The sequence below is a fragment of the Microchirus variegatus genome (genome assembly GCF_963457635.1).
Source record: "Microchirus variegatus genome assembly, chromosome: 11".
Classification (NCBI taxonomy): domain Eukaryota; kingdom Metazoa; phylum Chordata; class Actinopteri; order Pleuronectiformes; family Soleidae; genus Microchirus; species Microchirus variegatus.
The window spans coordinates 20975441-20996800 of record NC_139812.1 but is presented as its reverse complement, the minus strand read 5'-3'; the positions used below and the strand labels follow the sequence as shown (position 1 = coordinate 20996800).

General features: G+C 42.5%; 1 protein-coding gene across 1 annotated transcript in view; it reads right to left on the bottom strand.

Moving 5' to 3' along the window:
- The window catches only part of adam12b (ADAM metallopeptidase domain 12b), a gene marked incomplete at both ends in the record, with an annotated part of 95745 nt that overhangs the window by 2296 nt on the left and 72089 nt on the right, over positions 1 to 21360 (bottom strand). The window contains 9 exons of the mRNA XM_083897423.1: positions 6151 to 6402; positions 9769 to 9877; positions 11638 to 11824; positions 11976 to 12084; positions 15467 to 15544; positions 16790 to 16988; positions 17517 to 17625; positions 18321 to 18516; positions 19586 to 19675. Of these exons, the coding sequence (XP_083753549.1) occupies positions 6151 to 6402; positions 9769 to 9877; positions 11638 to 11824; positions 11976 to 12084; positions 15467 to 15544; positions 16790 to 16988; positions 17517 to 17625; positions 18321 to 18516; positions 19586 to 19675 (1329 nt within the window). The remainder of the gene's footprint in view (positions 1 to 6150; positions 6403 to 9768; positions 9878 to 11637; positions 11825 to 11975; positions 12085 to 15466; positions 15545 to 16789; positions 16989 to 17516; positions 17626 to 18320; positions 18517 to 19585; positions 19676 to 21360) is intronic.

The window sequence follows — 21360 nt, the reverse complement described above, 5'->3', positions numbered from 1 at the left end:
AGGTTAGACTTTTTATTGATCTGTTTTTTCTTTACCGAGACCTGGGTTCCCTGGGTTCAAGCCCCAGTTGGAACAAGGGCCTTTCTGTAAAGAGTTTGCATGTTCTCCCCGTGTGTGCGTGGGTTTTCTCTGGCTTCCTCCCACAGTCCAAAAACCATGCAATATGGGGATTAGTTGAATTGGTCACTCTAAATGTGTGTGAGTGAATGGTTGTTTGTCTCTATATGTGGCCCTGCGATGGACTGGCGAACTGTCCAGGGTGTACCCCGCCTATCGCCCTATGTCAGCTGAGATAGGCACAGCACCCCCCCACCCCCTGAGGATAAAGTGTTAGATGATGGGTGGATGGATGTTTTTCTTTACCTTGTGTTTTTAGTTCTGTCTGTTCAGTTTCTTGTGTCCTGTTTTATTTTGTATTTCTTCCTGTTTTCCTTGTCCAGTTTTGCTTCCTGTCCTGTCCTCCCTGTTGATCGTTTGCCCTCACCCTGATGTGTTTGCTCCTTTTTATGGTCTGGTTTTTGTGCTCCTCATGTTGTTTTTTCTTTCAGTTCGAGTTTTACCTTTTTTGGACTTTTATTTCTTCAAAGACTTAAAAAAAAAGGAGTAAAATTGCTTTTGGGTCCTCCATTTTTTCCACCTTATGTCACTTGACTAATACGCAGACAACTTTGAAGTTAAAAACAAATGCGTCAGGACACATTTTTACAGTTACTGGTCAATAATTCCACGATGTTTACTTTCTCGATTACATCCAGAGACATTACAGACGTATATAACCAATTCCTGAAGCATCACTACTATAAAACTGTATCCACTGTATTCTTGGGAGCATTCAGTTAGAATGTCTTAAAAAAAGAAGAATGAAGGCAGTAATTCATTCATGCCAAATAATATTTCCTTTATGTAGAGAGCGAGAGAAAAAAAAAAAAGTGGTTTATCAAGATGCGACTTCAGCAAAACTCTCTGAATACAACAGCCCCGAAGCACTTCAGATAAACACAAGGCGCTCCGCAGAGGTTGAAATGTTGTGATGCTTTCATCAGATTGTTGCTCCGTTCGCAGCACAGCAGGTTCGGATTCTGCTGAAATCTGCACCACGGTCCCACGTGGATTCTGTTCTCACTTGTTGAGAATTTTTGGGGGTAATAAAAACGAACCCAGCGGGGGGAGGAGGGTGGGGGGGTGGGGGTGTCACTGCTGTGATCCTATTAGAAGAATCTGGGTGAATAACCCACTGAAACTAACAGCATTTCACAGACTTCCGCATAAAACTGAGCCACCCGCTGTGATCTTTAAACACATATTCGGCCCTGATAAAATCCTACACGTGTAAGTTATGGATGGTTTAGTTTCAGGCTCTCGCTCCACAAAGTGTCGGGACGGGTTTTTTCGACAGCGAGGGGAAATTAAGACGTGAACTGCCAGATGCAACCCTCTCAAACCACCCCCCCCCCCCCCAGAATAATTCCAGGTGCCATGTGCATTTCTAATGCCGCTCTTGGCAGGAAAGCCTCACACTGAGGTGTTCGCACGTCTCAATTCAACATGAAGGATTGCATTGTGCTCTGTGGCTTGAGAAAGATCTATGAGCCTTGGGCTTACAAGCACCTTTCACAACCTGCCAGAGGAGCTGAAAAATGTGTGGACGTCTGGCCAAAAACAAAGTGATTTGTCTAAGTTCCTGAAATGATGACATTTTTTTTTTTTTTTTTTTTTTTTTTACACTGCAGCAGTGAAATGATAATGCTGCAGTCTACATTTTTGCAGTGCACCTGACCCGGTTACAGCTTTATTTCACTGCACAGCAGTTTAAGAAATTAATTTTTTTTTATTGTTGCTCCTGTGAATTTGGATATTTTCCAAAGCCAGTTTATCAGATGTTGGGGAAATACCTTGTTCCTTCTATCAGGCTCCTGCCAGAGTTCTACAAATCAAATTTAAGGCCTTTTTTAAAATGCCATTTAGAATGAAATGTAATGCCGGCTAAAACTACCATCATAATTTAACACATTGGCCTCAAACTCAAACGAGCTGGAGGCCAGTGAACTTCTAGTCTGGTCAGACGGGGGTCGGTGATGTAAAAAAATCAACTATTCGTGATCATATTGCAGCCAATTTCAAAATAAAAGTCTTTATTTTCATCTGGAACGCTCAACAAAAAGCATTTATGATGCAAAAGGGATCTATAAATGACAAAAATAACAGACAAACGTGATAAATCTAAAAATATATATTATCATTTTAAAATTTTGTTTGCTGTTCATGCAAAATTGCTAACAAAACAACACATATGATCAACATTCATTATAACTCAATATTTAGATTTAACAGTTAGTGGATTCCACGCCCTAGAAAAATCATTATGCCGATGACACACTAATATTCGTATTTATGCATATAATATTTATGCAATAAAAACGATTAGATAAGTGTATTTATATTAGGCCAAACTTTCCCAACACTCCATAGAAATAGGTTTTTTACTCTCTATGAAAGGAAATAAATATTCAGCACTATCGTCGGCCAGTGTGGCGTCTTTTTTCTCCTCCATTTTATCGTGTTTATTTGTCACAAATTGCTCACGAACAGTCACAAACGCACAGGGGAACCAAGCGAGACAACACGACAACAATTGCCCACGAATCCCCGCTGCTTCCCGACGTTAAGAGGATTACAGAGTTGGGAGTCGTGCGCGTGTCACAGACGCCGAGCTGGTCATTTCCAACCTCGAGCTTTGCAGAGTTAAATATCTATTCTACGGGTACGTTGTGAATTTCAAGGTGGATATTAGATATTTCAGGGTCACTTTTGTTCCCCGACGACGACGACGACGCCTGCTAATTTCCTCCGCCTGCTCTACAGGTGTCTGGAATGTGTTTTTGCTTCATCGGAACAAAATAATAAGCAGATGTGTTTGTGGAAACTCACAGCGCGCCCACACTTGTTTTCTCGCCTCATTTTAATAAATGCAGGAGAGGCTTTATTTGTCTGAAACCCCCCCCTTCCACCCCCCCCTTCCACCCCCCCTCCACATATAATGAAATGCTGTCTGCACGCAGGCATAAGACAAACCAGTGGAAGAAGAAATCTTTTATAATTGGACGCATTGACACAGACAGCGGGGGATTGTGTCAAGTGCGACAATGAGGTTGTAAATACACGATTCCTTTAAAGATTGATGTCCTCCACGTTCCACGCTGGCCTGTTTTTAATTCTCAAACGGAATCCTCTCTCCGTTTTGCTCCATCTGTTTCATTACAAGCGGAAAAAAACGAGCGAGCAGATATGAGCAGGTAGCTCGGGTTTCATTGTTTTGGCAGGTCAGCGCGTCAGGACTATTCATAAAGCAAACAGTGGCCTTTTCAGATAAAGTGCGTCGTTAGTTGGCGCAGCCTCGTAACAATCAAGGGCGACATGCTGGTGTAACAAAGGGCACCTTTTTTTTGTTTCCGCTGGTGACTGATGGCTTTGGCCTTGTAAATTTTGCACAGTTGGGTTTGTGTTTATTGCATTTTTTTTAGCACATCGTTTAGCTATCAGCACATTAAAAAGAGGCGAAAGACAAAGACACAGCAGACGCAAGACTCAGCGAGCGAGTGTGTCAAAAAAAGACCGTGGCTGTATGGAGATATAGCATAATTAGCATTAGCAGTATTCTCCACCCAGGTTTTGAATATGGAAAAGTAAAGTAAGCTAATTTGTAGCATAAATCAATGGAGCATAACAATGTTATCAAAATGCAAAAATGCTCTAATAATTCAACTGTAGCATTTATCATCTATTTCTGCAGCATCCTGAAGGTGCAACAAGGCAACAGAATATTCAGGACTGGACATCAGGACAAAACCCCCCAGAAAATACATTTAAGAAGCTAAAAACTCAAAATAATTAAGGATTAATTTAGTCATCAAGTAATAATTGATTAATCTGTGCATGCAGTGGGGTAAAAAGCACTTTGTATTTGCTTTTTAAGTCGATCAGAATGAAAATGCCCCCGTTTAGACAGCTGAAAACACTGCTGCTGCTGCTCCCTCCTCTGCTCACCTGTATAACAAACAGTGGGAGGAATTATCTGGATTTACGTTCTGCTCTGTATCCAAGTGTCATATCCTAAAGCTAATACCTTCCTTGTTTTTAGAAAGCAACAGACATTTGCCAATTTCCTCTTCCCCCCTAACCCTCCCCACCCCCGGGAGAGCCAACGAAACAGCACAACTCCCCCTCCGGTATAAAGGAACGGAACGGATCAGGTTTTGGATCCACAACCAGAGCAGACAGATGGATTTACTATATCCACTGAATCCAATGCTGCTGACTCAGCAGAAAGCAGCGCCTTACTCAGGAGTTAAGTCAAAAAGGGGGGAGACCGATTGAATTTTGCCGTTATGTGAACAAGCCATCGGACGACAAAGAGTGACCGTAGATGTGCCTGAGCAACTTTTTACACCATGATCGATTCGATAGCTTTCATTAACCGCGATTTATATACAGCTGAATCATCGCCATGTGGCGAGAGAAGGGACTTACAGTATAACACTGTGTCCGTGTGGAATGAAAACATCAGAAACTCGTCAAGGTCAAGGGTGGAGAGATTGTTTTGTTAGCGGCTGTTTTTCAAAGCTCATAAATGAGCTTTAAAGCCAACGGTGGAGGAGGAGCAGCGAGGGCCCTTAACCACACAGCAAACTTTTATCTGCTCAAGTGGATTTATGCGACACGACTGGCAAAAAATCCAGAACAGTGAAATTGTTTTGTCAACAAGAGTTAAGAGTGTCCCTAAACGCATCACCAATGATTCATAACAGTCCGACGAGAGTGAAACTTTGAGGCAAAAGGAAGAAAACGTACAGTGTGGCCTATTTTGGTCAAGTTTACATCTCAGCACACTCATTTTGATACTCCATCCATCATCCGTTCATCCATACATCCTATTCTCTGTGGATCGCTGACTCTGAACCCAAAGAGTATCAGCAACTTTTATCTACCGCAAAGACTGAAATCAAAAACTGTGACTGGAACATAAAAGGTTTCTGTCTCACTCACCAGTTACCAGATTTCATTTATGTATTTGAGTCTATGTGTGCAAGTAAAAACCTGTTTTTAAATAATGTCATGACACCAGAAAAATCCAAACTTGTGGGGAGACACGGTGCACAGAGTAAAGGTCGTAATTAAAATCTAAATTTTGAAAATCACTGAAAGAAAGTATGGTTTAGACCAGTGGCCCAGTAGTCCAAGACAAATCAGGCCCCTCAACCTGAACCCCTGTTCATGTGCACACACCAAACGAATAAAGTGAATAATGACAAATGTTTATATGTAAAAATAAACAGCAGTTGTAGGCTTTTGTTCCTATTCTCACTGTCTATATGGATAAAAACTGTCCTGTGTTTATAAATAAATCAAAACCAAGCTTACTCTTGAGATGTTGCCTAGTTTGACTTTAGAATTGCTCGGACAATAAAGGTAACAGAAGTTCAGAGGTCACAGAGGGGGTTGGGAATAAATAAATAAATTCAAAAGTGGACCAACAACAATGGGTTTTAATTTGCATCTGATTATCCAACACAGTATGTGATTGTGATTTTCTTGTCTTCTTGCCAGACGAATTCGTCTATTTACGAAGTGTGCACATCGCTAAAAAGGATGCCAAATTCAAATTCTGTTGAGTTTAGACTGTGGTCACAATTGACTTTTTTGTTTGCCTTGGGCTATTTCAAGTTCCCACCAAGTTTTGTAAAATTGGGTGCAACTTAATCTTGGCTTGCTCCATCCACGTTTCACCTTAGGGGGGTGCTAAAGAGCCCTGGTGCAACGCACGAATCCGAGCCCCATGCCAATATCGCATTTTCACCAGACCTGACCTCCGTGCACGTTAACCCCCTCAACTGGCATATTTTAATAACCTCATAATCTCAGTTCTGATCTCTGGCGCCCCCTCTTGGACCCCAGGTTGAAGAATCAATGGTTTAAAAAATAGTCAAAAGTAAAGCAAGCTAAAATCTTAATATGACTACATGGTTTTTATCTACTACTACAAGGCTATTTATGACCAAATAAAAGCTCTAAACATTTCAGACTTGATGAATTCTTGAGTCCACATGAGGTGGATCATTAAAGGATTCATTAACAATTTTCTTTCAGACAAACCTGGTCGACCCTGTACGACGGCTGCTGGCGAGGCAGGCTGAGAAAAGGCGGCACCCGCGGCGGCGAGAGCGACGCGTGCGCAGGCAGGAGCCTGTGGTGGGCGGGGAGCGGCGGCAGCGTGGGCTGACCCACGCTCAGAGACACCGGCATGGGCTGGCTGATGTGCAGCGGCTGGTAGAGAGGCAGCCTGCGCAGGCTGTGAGAGTGGAAGCTGTGCTGAGGGAGGAGCGGCTCCGTGCTCAGGAGAGATGGCTGCAGGAAAACAGGAAAAAAAAAGAGAAGAAGAATAGGATGAGTCTCATCTGTTACAGCAGACACAGGTGTCACTAAAGACATTAAAGACGTCTGTGATGAAGTGTCTCACCAGGACAATAAAGCGGTGGCAGTAAACTGTTGCGGCCAAATGGAATTCAGCCATAATTAATTTTAATATTATTGACAGTCGAGGCTTTTTCCGACTTGCGACGCGTCAAAACGTCCTCTGTGACTTTTTAAACGCCGTTTAAATGTCAGCCTTTGATGAACAGTGGAATTAATGATAACAATAAAACTGTTATTATCCAGCTGTACAAATATCCTCAGGAGTTTCATTCAGGTTTGGCCTGCGCCAAGTCCAGAACTTTGGACCAAATCAAGGTGGTTCTTAGATGGTTCTCAAACTGTGGTACGTGTACCACTGAGGTTCCTCTAGAACAGGGGTGTCAAACTCATTTTCAATGAGGGCCACATCAGCATAATGGTAAGCCCCGAAGGGCCAGATGTAACTGTAACATACAGAAAAAATGTAACTAAATGTAACCAAATATAATGTACAATAAAGGTAACTACTCTGTAACATATTGCTAAATAACTTTCTGTATTTATTACTTACTCAAGTTACAAATATGATGCATTATAGATGTAACCTGGTCCGTGATGGTGTTTCTTGACAAACTAGCAGTTTTAAAAGTCTGTATCTGGTCTGGTCAGGCACAATAAAGCAAGCTTTCACTGCCGCATCGTTTTTTGGTTGTGGCTTTTGTGAACACATTCTGCTACGACCACAGTCTCAATCTCAATTTCACTCGTCGCACGATGCAATGATACACTGCGATCTAGTGGCGGGAAACGTAGTTTATGGTCAGCGCACGCCTTAAAGCGGACCTAGACCGGAAGTTGAAATTAACGCTGTTTTTTAGTGTGTATCTGCGACATTACCTTGTTTCTGAAGCCCTGAAGGTTCAAAACAAACAGTTCAGCCACTGCTGAGAACGCTGTGTTTTATTGTAATCTCGGGCTCAGCGAGATCTCTGAAAAAACCCAGTCCGGTTTCGTAAACACCGGTTCTCCGGAACAGCAGATCCTCCTGCTCCAGGGGCACTAGTCCGGGCAAATCCGGTTGCGTACATTGAACCGCAGAAGAAGAATAACGTCCGTTGTGGAGGTGTTTCATGAGCAACAGTGTCTTCTGACTCTGGGTCTGACTCCGGGTCAAAGTCATAAAAGGGACTGCGGCGGGGAGTCGTGACAAAGCTATTTTTAAACATTGATAAAACAATGTTTTGATAATGAGTAGCAGTGCATCCACCGTTCCAGAGGGGGGAGCTGTGCTTCTGAGAGAGCGGGTGTGCTGAATATGTCACTTCCGGGTACTGGCCAATCACAAGACTCTGTCTTCTGGGTGAGAGAGTTGAGTCGCGGCTGGGAAACACCATCAGAAAAGAGGATTTCAATCGGCCTCGTTTACAGCAACTAGGAGGTTTTTGACCATAAAAACAAGTTAATGTATGTAAGTAGACCTCCATAACTAACATATATGTGCAACAGGACCACTCTAGGTGAGCTTTAAAGCAGCATAGACCTATTTTAACACCGATTTTTAAGACCAATTAATCACTCGCGGGCCACATGAAATGACATGGCGGGCCACATCTGGCCCCCAGGGCCTCGAGTTTGACACACATGCTCTAGTGTTGCTCAGAGGAAAGAATAAATCTGCCTCCTGTGAAAAGTGTTGTAGCCGACCCATTTACACCACTGTATTTTAACGACGGTGATAATGGCGTAACTTCAAGAGCTCAATATTTTCTCAGGTGCTACTTGGTGTAAAAAAGTTTGAGAACCACTTTCTTAATGCATTCATTCATTAATTAATTCTTTCAGAGAGTCACAGGAGGAGGAGGAAGAGCTGGACCCAGATCCAGCTGACAATGGGCACAGAGCGAAACCTTCAAAAACAAACACTCTAAAGTCAAATTAAACCCCACTCTGCATGTGTTTGGACTGTGGGAGCACAGGGAGACGGAGACTTCACGCAGACACAAAACGGCTGCAGATGAAGCTGGGATTCAAACTGGGAACCTTCTGGCTGTGAGTCATTAGAGAGTTGCGTCACTGTTGTGTTGTGACTTGGTTTGACAAAGCACTTCAGCTAATCAACAGGGTCCCAACTAATGACTATTTTTCATTAATGACGCATTTATTTGGTTGTGTTTATTTGTCATAAAATAGGACAAACATGTTGGCACATAGTAGTGGCAAAGCAAAAAAATTGAAAAACCAAAGCAATTAATTGTCACAATAGGCAATAAATTACATCCTCCAAGGAGGTTTTTATGGTTTTAATTATAATAACAAACTTTCATTGTTTTTGGCAACATTTGTCTGTTGTGAGCAGCATAACTCAAAAAGTGAAGGACGGATGACATTTTCTGTGGATTATTAGATGTTGGTGTTGATCCAGGTATTGATCTGGATTTGGTTTTATACACAGACACTCTGGGAAACTGTTTGAGGGCTTTGTCTAGTTCAGTAATCGATTAAATGCATCGGAAAATATTATACAAACAACCTTTTATCAATAAACCCCAAAAAAACTTTCTCTAAAGAAGCAGAAAAAAAGAATCACTTTCCAGTGCTATAAAACTCTCCTTTATCTGAAACAGCTGATGTTGGAGTTGGTCATAAAACTGGAAAACAAGATTATTAAATATGACGGTTTGAAAGTGAAATGTAAAACCCAGAGCCATGTTTTTTTTTCTCTCTCCCTCGTCCAGCTGTTACTCGTTTACACCAGATGAAAACAATAACACTTTAAACAAGCACACATGATGTTAAACGTACCCATTGAGTGATATGGGCGATACAGACTCCTGCACTCTTATCTGTGATAGATAATGTATTAACGTTTCATCGTCCCCTCTGTGCTTATCGTTCGTCAAACAAGAAAATATATTTTCTTCTATGGCCTGAATCAATCAACTCTGCCCCCCCCCCCCTAAAAATAACAGAATCATCTTTTATCATAAACACATATTAAAGTAGCTCAAATGCATCCAATGCGGCAACCTCTCAATTACACTTCCTCTGGCTCCTGTCAACAATAGCCCTGTAATTAATATTCTCTCTTCGGGAGATACAGCGAGGTGGAAATCAATCAATCATCACCGGGCGTCTCGTCATCCTCGCTTTTGTCAATGCTAAAGCGAGGCTTTGGGCGGCAGGAATGTTATTACACAAGACAAGCGAATCAAAACGGCTTGTGACAGAACAAACGCCCCCACACACATGTAGTCATACTATATCGATATAGAGTGGCTGCGTATGAACCATCAGGTGCAGAAACAGAGAGTGACTCACTTTAAAACTGCTGGATCCAGAGGGTTTGGGTGGAGGTTTACGCTGAGGCGTGGGTCTGTACGTGGACTGGGTCCTCGTGGGGCTGGTGGGCCTGGTGGCCTCCACAGATCTGCATACACAACATGAAGAAATTACACAAATTACATTTATTAATTTTGTAAACGGCTAACATATTGTTGTCCTTAAGATTCTTATAATATCTGTGGCTTTGCGGTCATTTTGGAGGGAATTAACGTGCATAAAAACTTTGCATGGAGGTCAGGTGTGGGGAAAATGCGGTATCGGCATAGTTCCCGGACCCGTGTGTTGCTCAAGGGCTCTATAGCGCCTCCCCAAGGTGAAAACAAAATTGAGTTCACTGATTTTCCCGAAACTTGGTGGGAAGATGTTACAGACTAAGACGAACAAAAAAAGTTGACCTTAACCATGGTCTCAACTCAACAGGAAGTCGACAGTTTGAATTTTGACGCCCATTTTGGCGATTTGCACCCTACGTAAATGAGCGAACCCATCAAAGGTAAAAGTTGTGCGTGGGGCTTTAAACGTTGATGAAAACGGACAAATATTGGCACGCAATTCTGGCCAAAAACGGGCAAAAATGTTATAAAATGAAGGAAATATGTACAAGTGGTACAAAATGGCTCAGTTGCGCACCCTCGGAGGTGAAACCCAGTAGGACAAAGTGGAAATCAAGTTGCACCGATTTTCGCAAAACTTGGCGGGAACATGGTACAACTCGAGAGGAACAAAAAAGTCTATCGGGACGATGGCGTCAACTCAACAGGAAGTCGGCCATTTTGAATCTGGCATCCATCTTTGCGATTTGCACCCTTTGTACGTAAATGAACAAACTCGTCCCGAGAGCGTTAATCATACCAACATAAAAAAAGGCGTCAAATTATCAAAAGGTCCTGCAGATTGAAAAGGGGGCGTGGTCACAGCAACCATCGGGAATTTGGGATGAATTTAGACCAATTTTGCCACAAAACAGGAAGTGCCGTGTAACTTTGCCGTACATTGAGAGCCCCGGCCAGAAAACAACACATCCACACATTTAATCTGACTCAAGGGTATAGCGCCACCTGCTGGCAGGGCAGAGTTTTTGAGGGTTATAACAGTTGTTTTTGCTTTCACATGAAAAATGAACAGTATACTGTATATAACTATAACTATTTACTACTGTAAAAACATGTTGGTCAGTATAATTTTTTATCTTCAATTTCAGCCAAATTAAAATAATTTCACCTAGAATTTACACACTGGACCTTTAAGAGCTACTGCAAATAGATTACAGTTGCACCTGATACTATGAAATACATAGTTAATACATATACATATGACAACATAAACAGATAAACAAGGACAATAACACATTTACTGTATTTATGTGTCAAACCTCTGAGTTATGACTTTGACCACGAGGTGAATTTAAATGAGGTTTGGGAAGAGCACATTAATCTGTGTCGTACAGGTCTGTAATTTCCTAATTATTTAACTATATCATTAAGAGCTGAGTGAAAAAAAAAACACTATAAACCAGAACAACCTCATCATTTGTTTATAATTGAAAACGTTATCTTCCGCATGTACCGAATTGTACAGTTTCCAGTGGACAAGTTTCACAATGACCTTCTGTGCGCTGATTAAAAATATCGCTGGTTATTTTGGAAGTTCATTTAAAATGAATCAACTCAAAGTGGACCAGATGAACACAGTAATGTGGCTGTTTCTCCCTCGCAGAGTTCTTCTCCGGTCACTGCGGGAAAATGATTAGGGAAGTTTTTCTTCTTTTGCGAAAAAAAGAAAAATCAACTGCAAATCATTTATGTGTTTGTAAAAATAAAGTTAACATTAAAATATAAAGTTCACCTGAGTTTCTCCAGCGTGCTCTTCTTATCATCGAAGAGGAGCCGCAGCAGGGTCTTCCTCTTCAGAACGACGATGGCGGTGGCTGCCAGGAGGCTGAGCAGGGTGACCAGGGTTGCCACGGTGATGGCCACGCTATCAGCTGATGCCATATATGACAACACGCACATTAATACGCACACACGCACATCTACAGCACAGAATGGTGGACAGGACATAATGCAGAGACACAGTTACAGCCGGGCCGCGGTCGGCAGCACAGTTTTGACATTTGACATTTTCATTATTTGAGCATTTCTGTGCGTCACTCTTAGAAAACGACATCTTTTTCTCCTCAGTACCTGCTTGTCTCATTGGCCCGCTGTCCATGCTCCCACCAAAGCCGCCTTTCCCGCAGAGCGGAGGAGCCCAGTGTGCTTCGCAGTGGCAGTTCTTCTTGTTGTTGCACACCTGCAACCGTGTTTTTACAGTTTAGCACTTAAGTAGTAAAAATCTAAATGTCATTTCTTAATATAGTGAGCAAAAAAATCAAAGATATGAACCTCTCTAAACAGGATCTATCTTCAAATAACAAGACACGGTGCCACTTCACAATAAGATTTAAGATTTTATAAATCACTTATTCTTTGATATTTGGAATCCTACGAACGACCATCTTCGATAAAATGGTGGAAAAATGATTTCTGTTTCTGAAGGTAAATACTTTTTGATGGTTAGTCTACAAGAATTTTATTTTGCTCTGAATATAATATACCGAAGGCCAGAATAGGCAAGAATGTATGAGTTAAAAATGTACATTATGTCTAGGAGCAAAGTGTTTCTCCAAAACTAGTGGCCAAGAACGCCAGTGTTGAGAATCCAAGTGTCCATTTCATCCATTAGACATATTCAAAATTCAGTTTAATTATAAATATTTGAACATACAGTTGAATTTAAGTACTTTGACATACAGTATTTGCCCACCATAGTTACTTTCCCGGGTTACTAGTTACTTTTATAATGCTGTAACTCACTTTCTTGCCCAGTTAGCTTTGGGGAGAAGTAACTATAACTAATTACATTTTTAAAATAAAATAGTGTCCTTGTCTGTCTGTTAATCGTATAAATGCCCAACTTGGAAGAAGCTTCACTATGGGCACCAGTGAGTGCAGTGGCAAATTTGACTTTGTTTGGATAAGAAATGCAAGAAAACGGGCTGCATTAGTCGGTAAAATGAGTTCTACAAACATCTACAAACAGAATCTTTGGTAAAGTGAGATCGCATGTGTCTAATTGTATATTTATAAACCCGTCAGTGACCTATTAATAAATCCTTAAATAAGATTATTCTTATTGTAAAGTGGTAACATGACACAAATTGACCACTCAACTAAGTCTAGGTGAGGTCCTAACACAAAAGGAATGGATTTGTTTGTGCACACGAGTGCGTCATAATAGATAAAACATGTGTTTGGGAGAGACCGTCCTGTTAAAGCCTCAGGTGTCCTGTGAAGGAGCTTGGATCCAGGAGGATTCCCCTGGTGAGGTAATGAGGACCAGCTGTCAGTCGGAGGGAGGACGGAGGAAACGTTGAGGCGGCGGGAGACGCGGAGAAGCCGCGGGTGATTTACATTTAGCGCAGGCACGCAGTCAAGTGCCTTCCCTGCCTGTAGGCCGTGGCCACTTGTTTATACGAGGTGACGCGGGGTTAAGAGACCCTCGGGGGCTCAGAGGGAGGCAGGATTCACGGGGAATTCTATCCGTGCATGAAGCCAAATACGGTACGAACAAACACTGGCTCAAATCTGACGAGAGATTTTTATTCTCTGCAGATTCAACACCGAAGACGCGTAAACAATCTTGAATGTATTTACATTTAATGTCATGCATTTGAAGACACGCACTTTCAGTTGTTGAAGAAACGCACGTACAAAGATGCAGCAGCAGCCTCTTTTTTTTTTGTGCAAAGCTGTAGAAAAGCTGAAGCTTCGAGCAGCTGCTGAGATTCCAGTGGACCCGAGTACCGGTCGGTGTACGCCATGCAGATAAACTCCCACAATGAATTCAGCAAAATTCAATCTCATGGTGTCGGAGAAAATGTCAAGACAAATCGATTCAGCAGATATTTTCTGCAGGAGGAGGAAAGTCCACAAGCGTTGGCAAAACACTTTCACTCCAACACTCCAAAAAAAAGTCAAATTCTCTCGCTGTTATTGTTGTTACTCTGCACGAGCAGCTGTAACCCATTATCCGTCGAAAAGCTTTATTGACCAGCTAATCTGGTTTAGGCGTAGTCATTTATGAAGTGATAAAAAACCTTATCACCTTATTATATGCTTTAAAACCTGCTTTGTGAAGCTTTTTAAAAAAAATACAAAATGCTAATTAAGCCCTTCAGCTACACCTGATGCCAACGCTGCGCACGGGAAGCGAATCGTTTCACGATAAATCGGCATCATTGAGCTCTTAAAGCATCCATGTAAAACTTCAGTAGTAGTGCTGGGCACGTTAACGCATGATGCGTTTCCATGATGACTGACCGGAAAAAGACGAGCGTGACGTCATGTTTACGCGACTCCCCGATTGTTAAAATGAGTCTCTAAAGTAACGCTAAACTTTAAAAACAGAGGCACACGTACGCAGTGCACAGGTACGCTGGTTATTTGTAGCGCTGCTCTTTTCGTTTAACAAACAGACCGCTCCAGTTCGACTGCAGGCTCGCTAACGGCGCTAAAGGAGCTAATGCAGCTAACGGAGATAACTGGTAAAGGGGGGACCGTACCTATGTTCCCCGGGTCCTATGTTCCCCGATTTGTATGTGACCGGGGAACATAGGACCCTTTCTCTAAACTTAACCCTAACCCTACCCATTTCAAAAAAGGGTCCTATGTTCCCCTGTCACATACAAAGTGGGGAACATAGGACCCTTTTTGGAAAAACGGGGAACATAGGACCCGGGGAACATAGGTACGACCCCGTAAACGGTGCCTAGACACCGGTGCCGCGGTATGTAAACATGACGTCATGCGGGTCTTTTTCCGGTCGGTCTTCATGAAAACGCGCCATGCGCTAACATGCGCTAACATGCGCTAACATGCGCTAACATGCGCTAACATGCGCTAACGTTGATGCCGTTATAGTGCCCAGCAGTATTCAGATGTAAATTCTACTCCTCTTGGTCACTCAGCAGTTTGATAGCGTAAATGCTTCTTGCCCCCGCCCGCCCCAGCGCTGCTGCTGCATACACACAAACGCTCCCTCGGTCAGATATGATAATAGCATTGCCTGACAGAGCCATCGACAACAACAAAAATCCTACCAGTGCCAGATTGAGATAGCGATAGCTGTAAGTGCAGACCACAGAGCAGAGGTCACCGCAGACAGATTTACTTTGACTCTCGCAAACAAACAGCAGAGTAAATAAAACATGAACACGGCCCGTGTTGAATATTTGATAAGAAAGGTGAACGTTTTCTTGGCAGGAAGTGCTACTTTCGTGCTCCAGCTGCAGTGCCATACTGTATCGCATCTCTCCGTCAGAGTCAGAAGATGAACAACTATTAGATGGACCCTAAATGATGCCGTTAACCAGAATTGATTTAACCTCAGCGGGACAATGAAGACTGATTGTACAGCACAGCAGCAGCTGGCGTGATTCACTGGCTGCACTGTAAATACAGCAGCTCGTCCGCCATTGTGTGCAATTAAAAGGCAGTAAAATTAAGAGCGGGTCTTAATTCTGCTCGGCGGGTCAAAGTGACGCAATTGATAGACATGATTTTCAAGGGCTTTGCTACATAATTTAACAGTAAATATCGAGCGAAAGCGGGCGGCGGCGGCGCTCTGCACTCACCCCACGTCCGTTGCACTTCCCCGAGCACTCGTGCACGCCGAACACGCTGACGTTCTGACACTGGCGATTCATGCACACCTGTGAAAGAAGACGCATCGCTGATGAGCAACACAACAGAAACACACATAACACAGTTCACACACCTTGGTTGACGTCACTTTCAAGGACTTTTTGACCTCTGCCAAGGAGGTATATGTTTTCCTGTCTGTTAGCAACATAACTTGAAAAGTCACAGATGGATTTGGATAAAATTTTCAGGAAATGTCCACAATGGGACCAGGAACAAGTGATTCAATTTTGGGCATGATCCATAAACGCAATCACTGGTTGCAACACTCGCTGTCTGACCCAGGTGTGCCAACAGGGTGTATTTTGACACTGAGCTGCCTTGGCGGAGGTCTGTGCTCTTCGAGTGCTTTTCTAGTTGAGAGATGCAACAAATGATTATTTTTGTAATCGATTAATCAGAAAATATTTACATTTAAGAAGCGATCAGGAATCTTGTTTAAATAATGAAAAAGCTTTGAACCAATGAATACCGATCAAAATAGTTGACGATGAATTTAGTAATCGATTAACAATCGATTAATTGTTTCAGCTCTAGACTTTTTAAAGGACTTTGCAGGAGCAATTCCCTCAAAATTCAAAGACTGAATGTGCTGACACAGCTTAGGATGGGAGGGAAACTTGTAAGAGCCAATTAGCCCATGGAGCCTGGATCTTCTGGATGCATCATCTGGACAAAGTGATTGTCCTTGGGATCGTGGTCTTTGTCAAAGTCAGTGATCAAAGTCAGTCTTTCATCATTTTCTTTGATGAACCAGAGATCTTGGAATTTTCATTTCCCAGGCATCACGTCGCCATTTGCTCTCTTGAAGTGTATCCTTCGATTTCAATGTACAATGTTTCAATGTACAAAATTGAAATAATTTCCAAACAATAGCATTAAATGTTTCCGATACATCCACACAGTTGCGTGTGTTTTCCTGGTTTACTCGGGAACGTGATGTACGATCACCATTAACACATTTTTGCAACCTGATATAAGACAAATAAAAGTTAATACTTATAGCTATTTAAGTGTGGATTGTGCCATTTTTAAGGAAAAAACTGTTACGCAGCAATAATCCATTTAAAATCGCTTGAGAACTGAATCGTAATGAAATCAAACTGCGATGTAACCAGAGATTCCTACTTGTACTAAGACTACAAAAACCTAACAATTCTGTCATAATCAGTTATTATACACTGATGCAAACATACATTTTCACTAAATTCTTTGCCATTTAATCCACCAAAAAGTGCAATTTAACTTCTCCTCACCATGCCCTCTCCACACTTGGTACCAGCCAGAACCAGTCCAGGGTCGGGCATGTCGTCGCCCAGGTAGACGTGCGTTCCCCGACACAGAATGCGCCCTCCTTCCTGAAGCGGGATGTTGGTTTCTATGGAAACGGCATTCGTTCCGATCACAGGCCGGTTGGCTCCTCCCTGGCACTGAATTTTACCGCACTTGGCATCCCTGAAAAAACATCACACACACACACACATCAACAAGCGTGCACGCAATCTTTAATTAAAAATAAAACACACACATCATAAAACACTTGATTAAAAAAAAAATCCCTTAAACATACAGGCCTATCAGTGACAGGCAGAGATAAGTGTCACTGTAGCGGGGGGAAGAAAGCTGCGCTGCTTCCAAAGTGCGACCATTAAAGCAATTACATCAATTAACAAAGAGCTTGATTACAGAATTCACCCAAAGGGAGAAGATCCTTCGAGTAATTAGCTGACAAGAATAGCCCGAAATGATTCACAAGCACTTTCTCAGCCTTTCATTATCCACCGTCTTGCTCGAATTACGCTTTGTTACCCGTGTAAACTTTTGTTTCAGGACCACATGTCAGACTCCAAAGCGTGATGATGACGACGACGACGGCGGCGATGATTGCTAATGACACCACTTACACTGATCACTTGTGTTCGGTAATTTTTTTTTACTCGGAATCTTTTTACTGCACCGGTGCAGCTGCGGAGTCTTGTGTACCTGGCATCGCATTTGGCAAAGGAACCTTTGGAGTCCTTCCCGCAGTTCCCGTAAGGATCGCCTGCGGAGTTGACTCTCTCGAAGCAGATCCCGGGGGCAGGTTTGGCACCTGCAAGAGAAAACAAACAAGGAATTACAAATAATAATCACAGAGACACTGTATGAAAGGATGGATGTAAAAGGCGGAGATTATACACATGTATAATGTCTCTATAAATGCACCTGTGTGTGCCAAAATATCGATTTGGTGATATATCAACGTCCTTCTTTGTGCATTATGTGCATCGATACCCCTGGTGCTCTAAAGTAAACAGTCTGTGCCAGTTTCACTCGTCGGGCGTTGCTGCCCAAATGAATGAGGGGAACGTTGAGAGATGCCCTATCCATGTTCAATACATAGACTTTATGACCATTGACCTTTCTCAATGTGAGAATGACAGCTGGTATCGTCCAATAGGAGCGTGGTTAAAGGCGACATCGGCTAAGTTCTGGTTTGAAACAATCAAAATAGTGAATCTTGAGGCTTCAGAGCAGGATTTCAGATTCTTGAACGACATCACGACCAATTTCCACCTGGTCCTTACCTCCCTTCTTTCCTGCCTTCCTCTCTTTTTATAGAGTCAAATCAAACATACCAACAACAAGAAACCACTATAAAACAAAGACAGACAAATAAAAAGGAGTCAAAAACTTGTACCAAATCAGATGATTCCAATCAACCTTTTTGTCCATTCTTTAATATATCTATTTAAAACCAATCTTTTTTTTCTTGGCTTTGTGTCCCCTCTTCAGTATGTGATTTACCTGGTCCCCACAGAGTGATGCACTGCTGCTCGTGAGTCTGGCAGATGCCGTTGTAGCAGTATCCGTCCACGTCGTGGCAGGCGTGGCCGTCGTGCAGGTAAACGTTGGACGGACAGTGAGGGTTGGAGCCCGTGCAGAACTCGGGCAGGTCGCAGGAGTTGCTCGACTCTCGACACAGGGTGCCAGCTGGCTTGAGCTGTATAATCGCACACAGATGATTACAGTGATTCCCGAGAGACTGAGATGTTGATTGTGACTTAATTACTATTTACTCAGTGTTAAATGTTTTTGTTGGACTGTAATCTCTCTGCGTGGATGAATAGTGAACACGGCGAGGGTCTTTTTTCTTGCACCACAAAAGGTTTTTGATGAACTAATCTGACATGCAAATTTAGTTATGTATGCAAAACGTAACATAGGACACATGTTAAAAGGGATAGTTCAGGTGAAGTGTGGTTGTATGAGGTACTGAGTTCCAGTGGAGATACCTCTGGTGAAAAAAAAGCTATATTTTGTGATTTCTATGTAAATTAATTGTTTGGATTTATTTACACAAATGTACCAAACAAGGCAGCAGTGATTCAACCTTCCAGAGAGTATTAAAGGTTCAGACAGTTTGAAGTTGAGAAATTGTTGTTCATAAGCTCTGGAGAACGTTTGCGTCGATGAAGTGTGCTAGCTTAAATGCTAGCACGTTAGCGATGAAGTGTGCTAGCTTAAATGCTAGCACGTTAGCGATAAAGTCAGCTAACTTAAATGCTAGCATGTTAGCGATAAAGTCAGCTCGCTTAAATGCTAACACATTAGCGATAAAGTCAGCTAGCTTAAATGCTAGCATGTTAGCGATAAAGTCAGCTAGCTTAAATGCTAGCAAGTTAGCGGTAAAGTCAGCTAGCTTAAACGCTAGCACGTTAGCAGTCAAGTCAGCTAGCTTAAATGCTAACACATTAGAGGTAAAGTCCGCTAGATTAAATGCTAATGCATTAGCGATACATTCCACTAGCATAGCTGTAGAAGAGTGACAATGTTGTGTCATGAAGGGAGTTGTCCTCGGGGTGGCAGCAGAGGCTGTGTAGTTGGGTTAACCCTTGACCCTTGTATCGTAAGGATATTACAATAGCAAAGAAATTGTGCTGGGCTGACTTACTCGTGGCTGGTCACATATCTAGAGCAAACCTTTAAAGATGCTTTCCATCTATAAAATAATATAATTTGGTTGTAGATAATCCAAAATGGAGGACTACATGAGGTAAAAAACATCTTACCTTGCAGTCTTCACAGCATTGTCCGTGGGCACACACGGCATCGCCCTTCAGTGTGCATGTGGTGGCGTTGCAGCATGGGTTCATACATTCCTGAGACAGAAAAACAAAGTTTACAAAATAGTTTGAATCTCTCAGCTGATCCCTGACTTCCAGGTCAGGGGGAGCACACTTCCTGTCCAGAGACTCCCCGTCTCAACTTCAAACCCTGACCTGGAGACGTCAGACTGGAAACAGGCATAGACTTTTTGACTCATGCTGGGTCACCGGGTGATCTTGTGTCGCCTGGTGACATACTAGAGTTGCACACAGGGAATACTTTGTCTTATGCAAAAACAGACAGGAGGTTTGCCCCCATATGCCCCTGCGTATACTAACCGGGGTTCACACACTTTGGTTGACAACAAATAGAGTTTTCAAGGACTTTCCAGGACCAAATTCCCCCAAATTCAGTGACCGAATGTGCCGACACAGCTGCAGATGGGAGGGCAACTTGTCAGAGTTGCTTCGCCCATGGTGTCCACTTTTATTGATCTGCATCAATCTGTGTCTGTGTACATCAAGCAATGCAGGGCACGAAACAGTAGGTGGCGTCGCAACAAACAAGGGGGTAATTTACCTAAATATCAACTCCTTTGTGCACAAACTTCAAGCTAGTTCAATGACCCATGTCGATTTAGGGTGATTTTGGGTGAAAAAACTTTTCAAGGACCCATGAGAAACCCTGACAAACACTCCCTGGGTCAGGTCTGATAGTATTGCCTGACTCCTGAGTACATTTTAAGATGAAGGGCACAGCACATAAATACATTTACAATATTTCTGTTCATGTAGCAACAATCAGAGGCAGAATAATAAAACAATCCATAACAAAAATCACTGAAAGTTTCGCACTTCAACTGAGGACCATTAGGGCGTTAAAGGAGCTCAATTTGGGCTTTAAAAGGCGTCAAGAGGTGAGGAGAGCAGTAAAGAAGCTACTTCACCTTAAAGACAAGAGGGGAGAAGATACTCGAGAAGCTGAAATGGGAATAATGGCACGACAGACTTTTAAAAAGTGATGCTCCATGACGTTCATACTTTAGAATATCACAAACCAAACATGGCCGCTTCCCTCGTGAGGCTCTCGGCTAATGATAAGACGTGTTAAAAGAACAAGGAACATGGAGGAAACTGTCGGACGTCTAATTCCCAGTCGATGTGTGGTTTTACGAGTCTGGCTGTTTACCGCTTGGCCCTGACGTAAGCTTATTGTTTGGAGAGGAGAGGGAGAGAGAGAAAAAAAGATTTGCTTTCATGTCCCCGTGTAAGTGGGCCAAAGCAGATCAAACAAGCAGAACCATCTGTGGTGATGTGATGGAGGTTATGGAAGGGCAAGCTGGCAGGGATGGAGCTGTTAAACACCGTGGTGCTGCTTTGTTGGTGATCAAACGTACACAGGTGTGAGGACAAACTCGTATTTGTTCGACAGTTTGTCATTCATTAAACCCCTTTTTTTTCTCTCAGGATAAAATAGGTCACGATATCAGGTCACACCACTGAAGGCACAGATCACTTTAGTTTCTTTTCTTCAACCGCACTTTAAAGGTGAATTATGTAATAAATCTAAAGCAACTGGCCATAAAATCCTCCTAATATGTCACAGAGACTCAGGAATAATGTTCATATAACAAACTGAACTCACCAACAACAACAGTACAGCCAAAATATTTGCATTAAAACAAACATTTTGCAGACTGCAAATCATGTTTATGTTTTGAAATCATGTTTTGGCATGT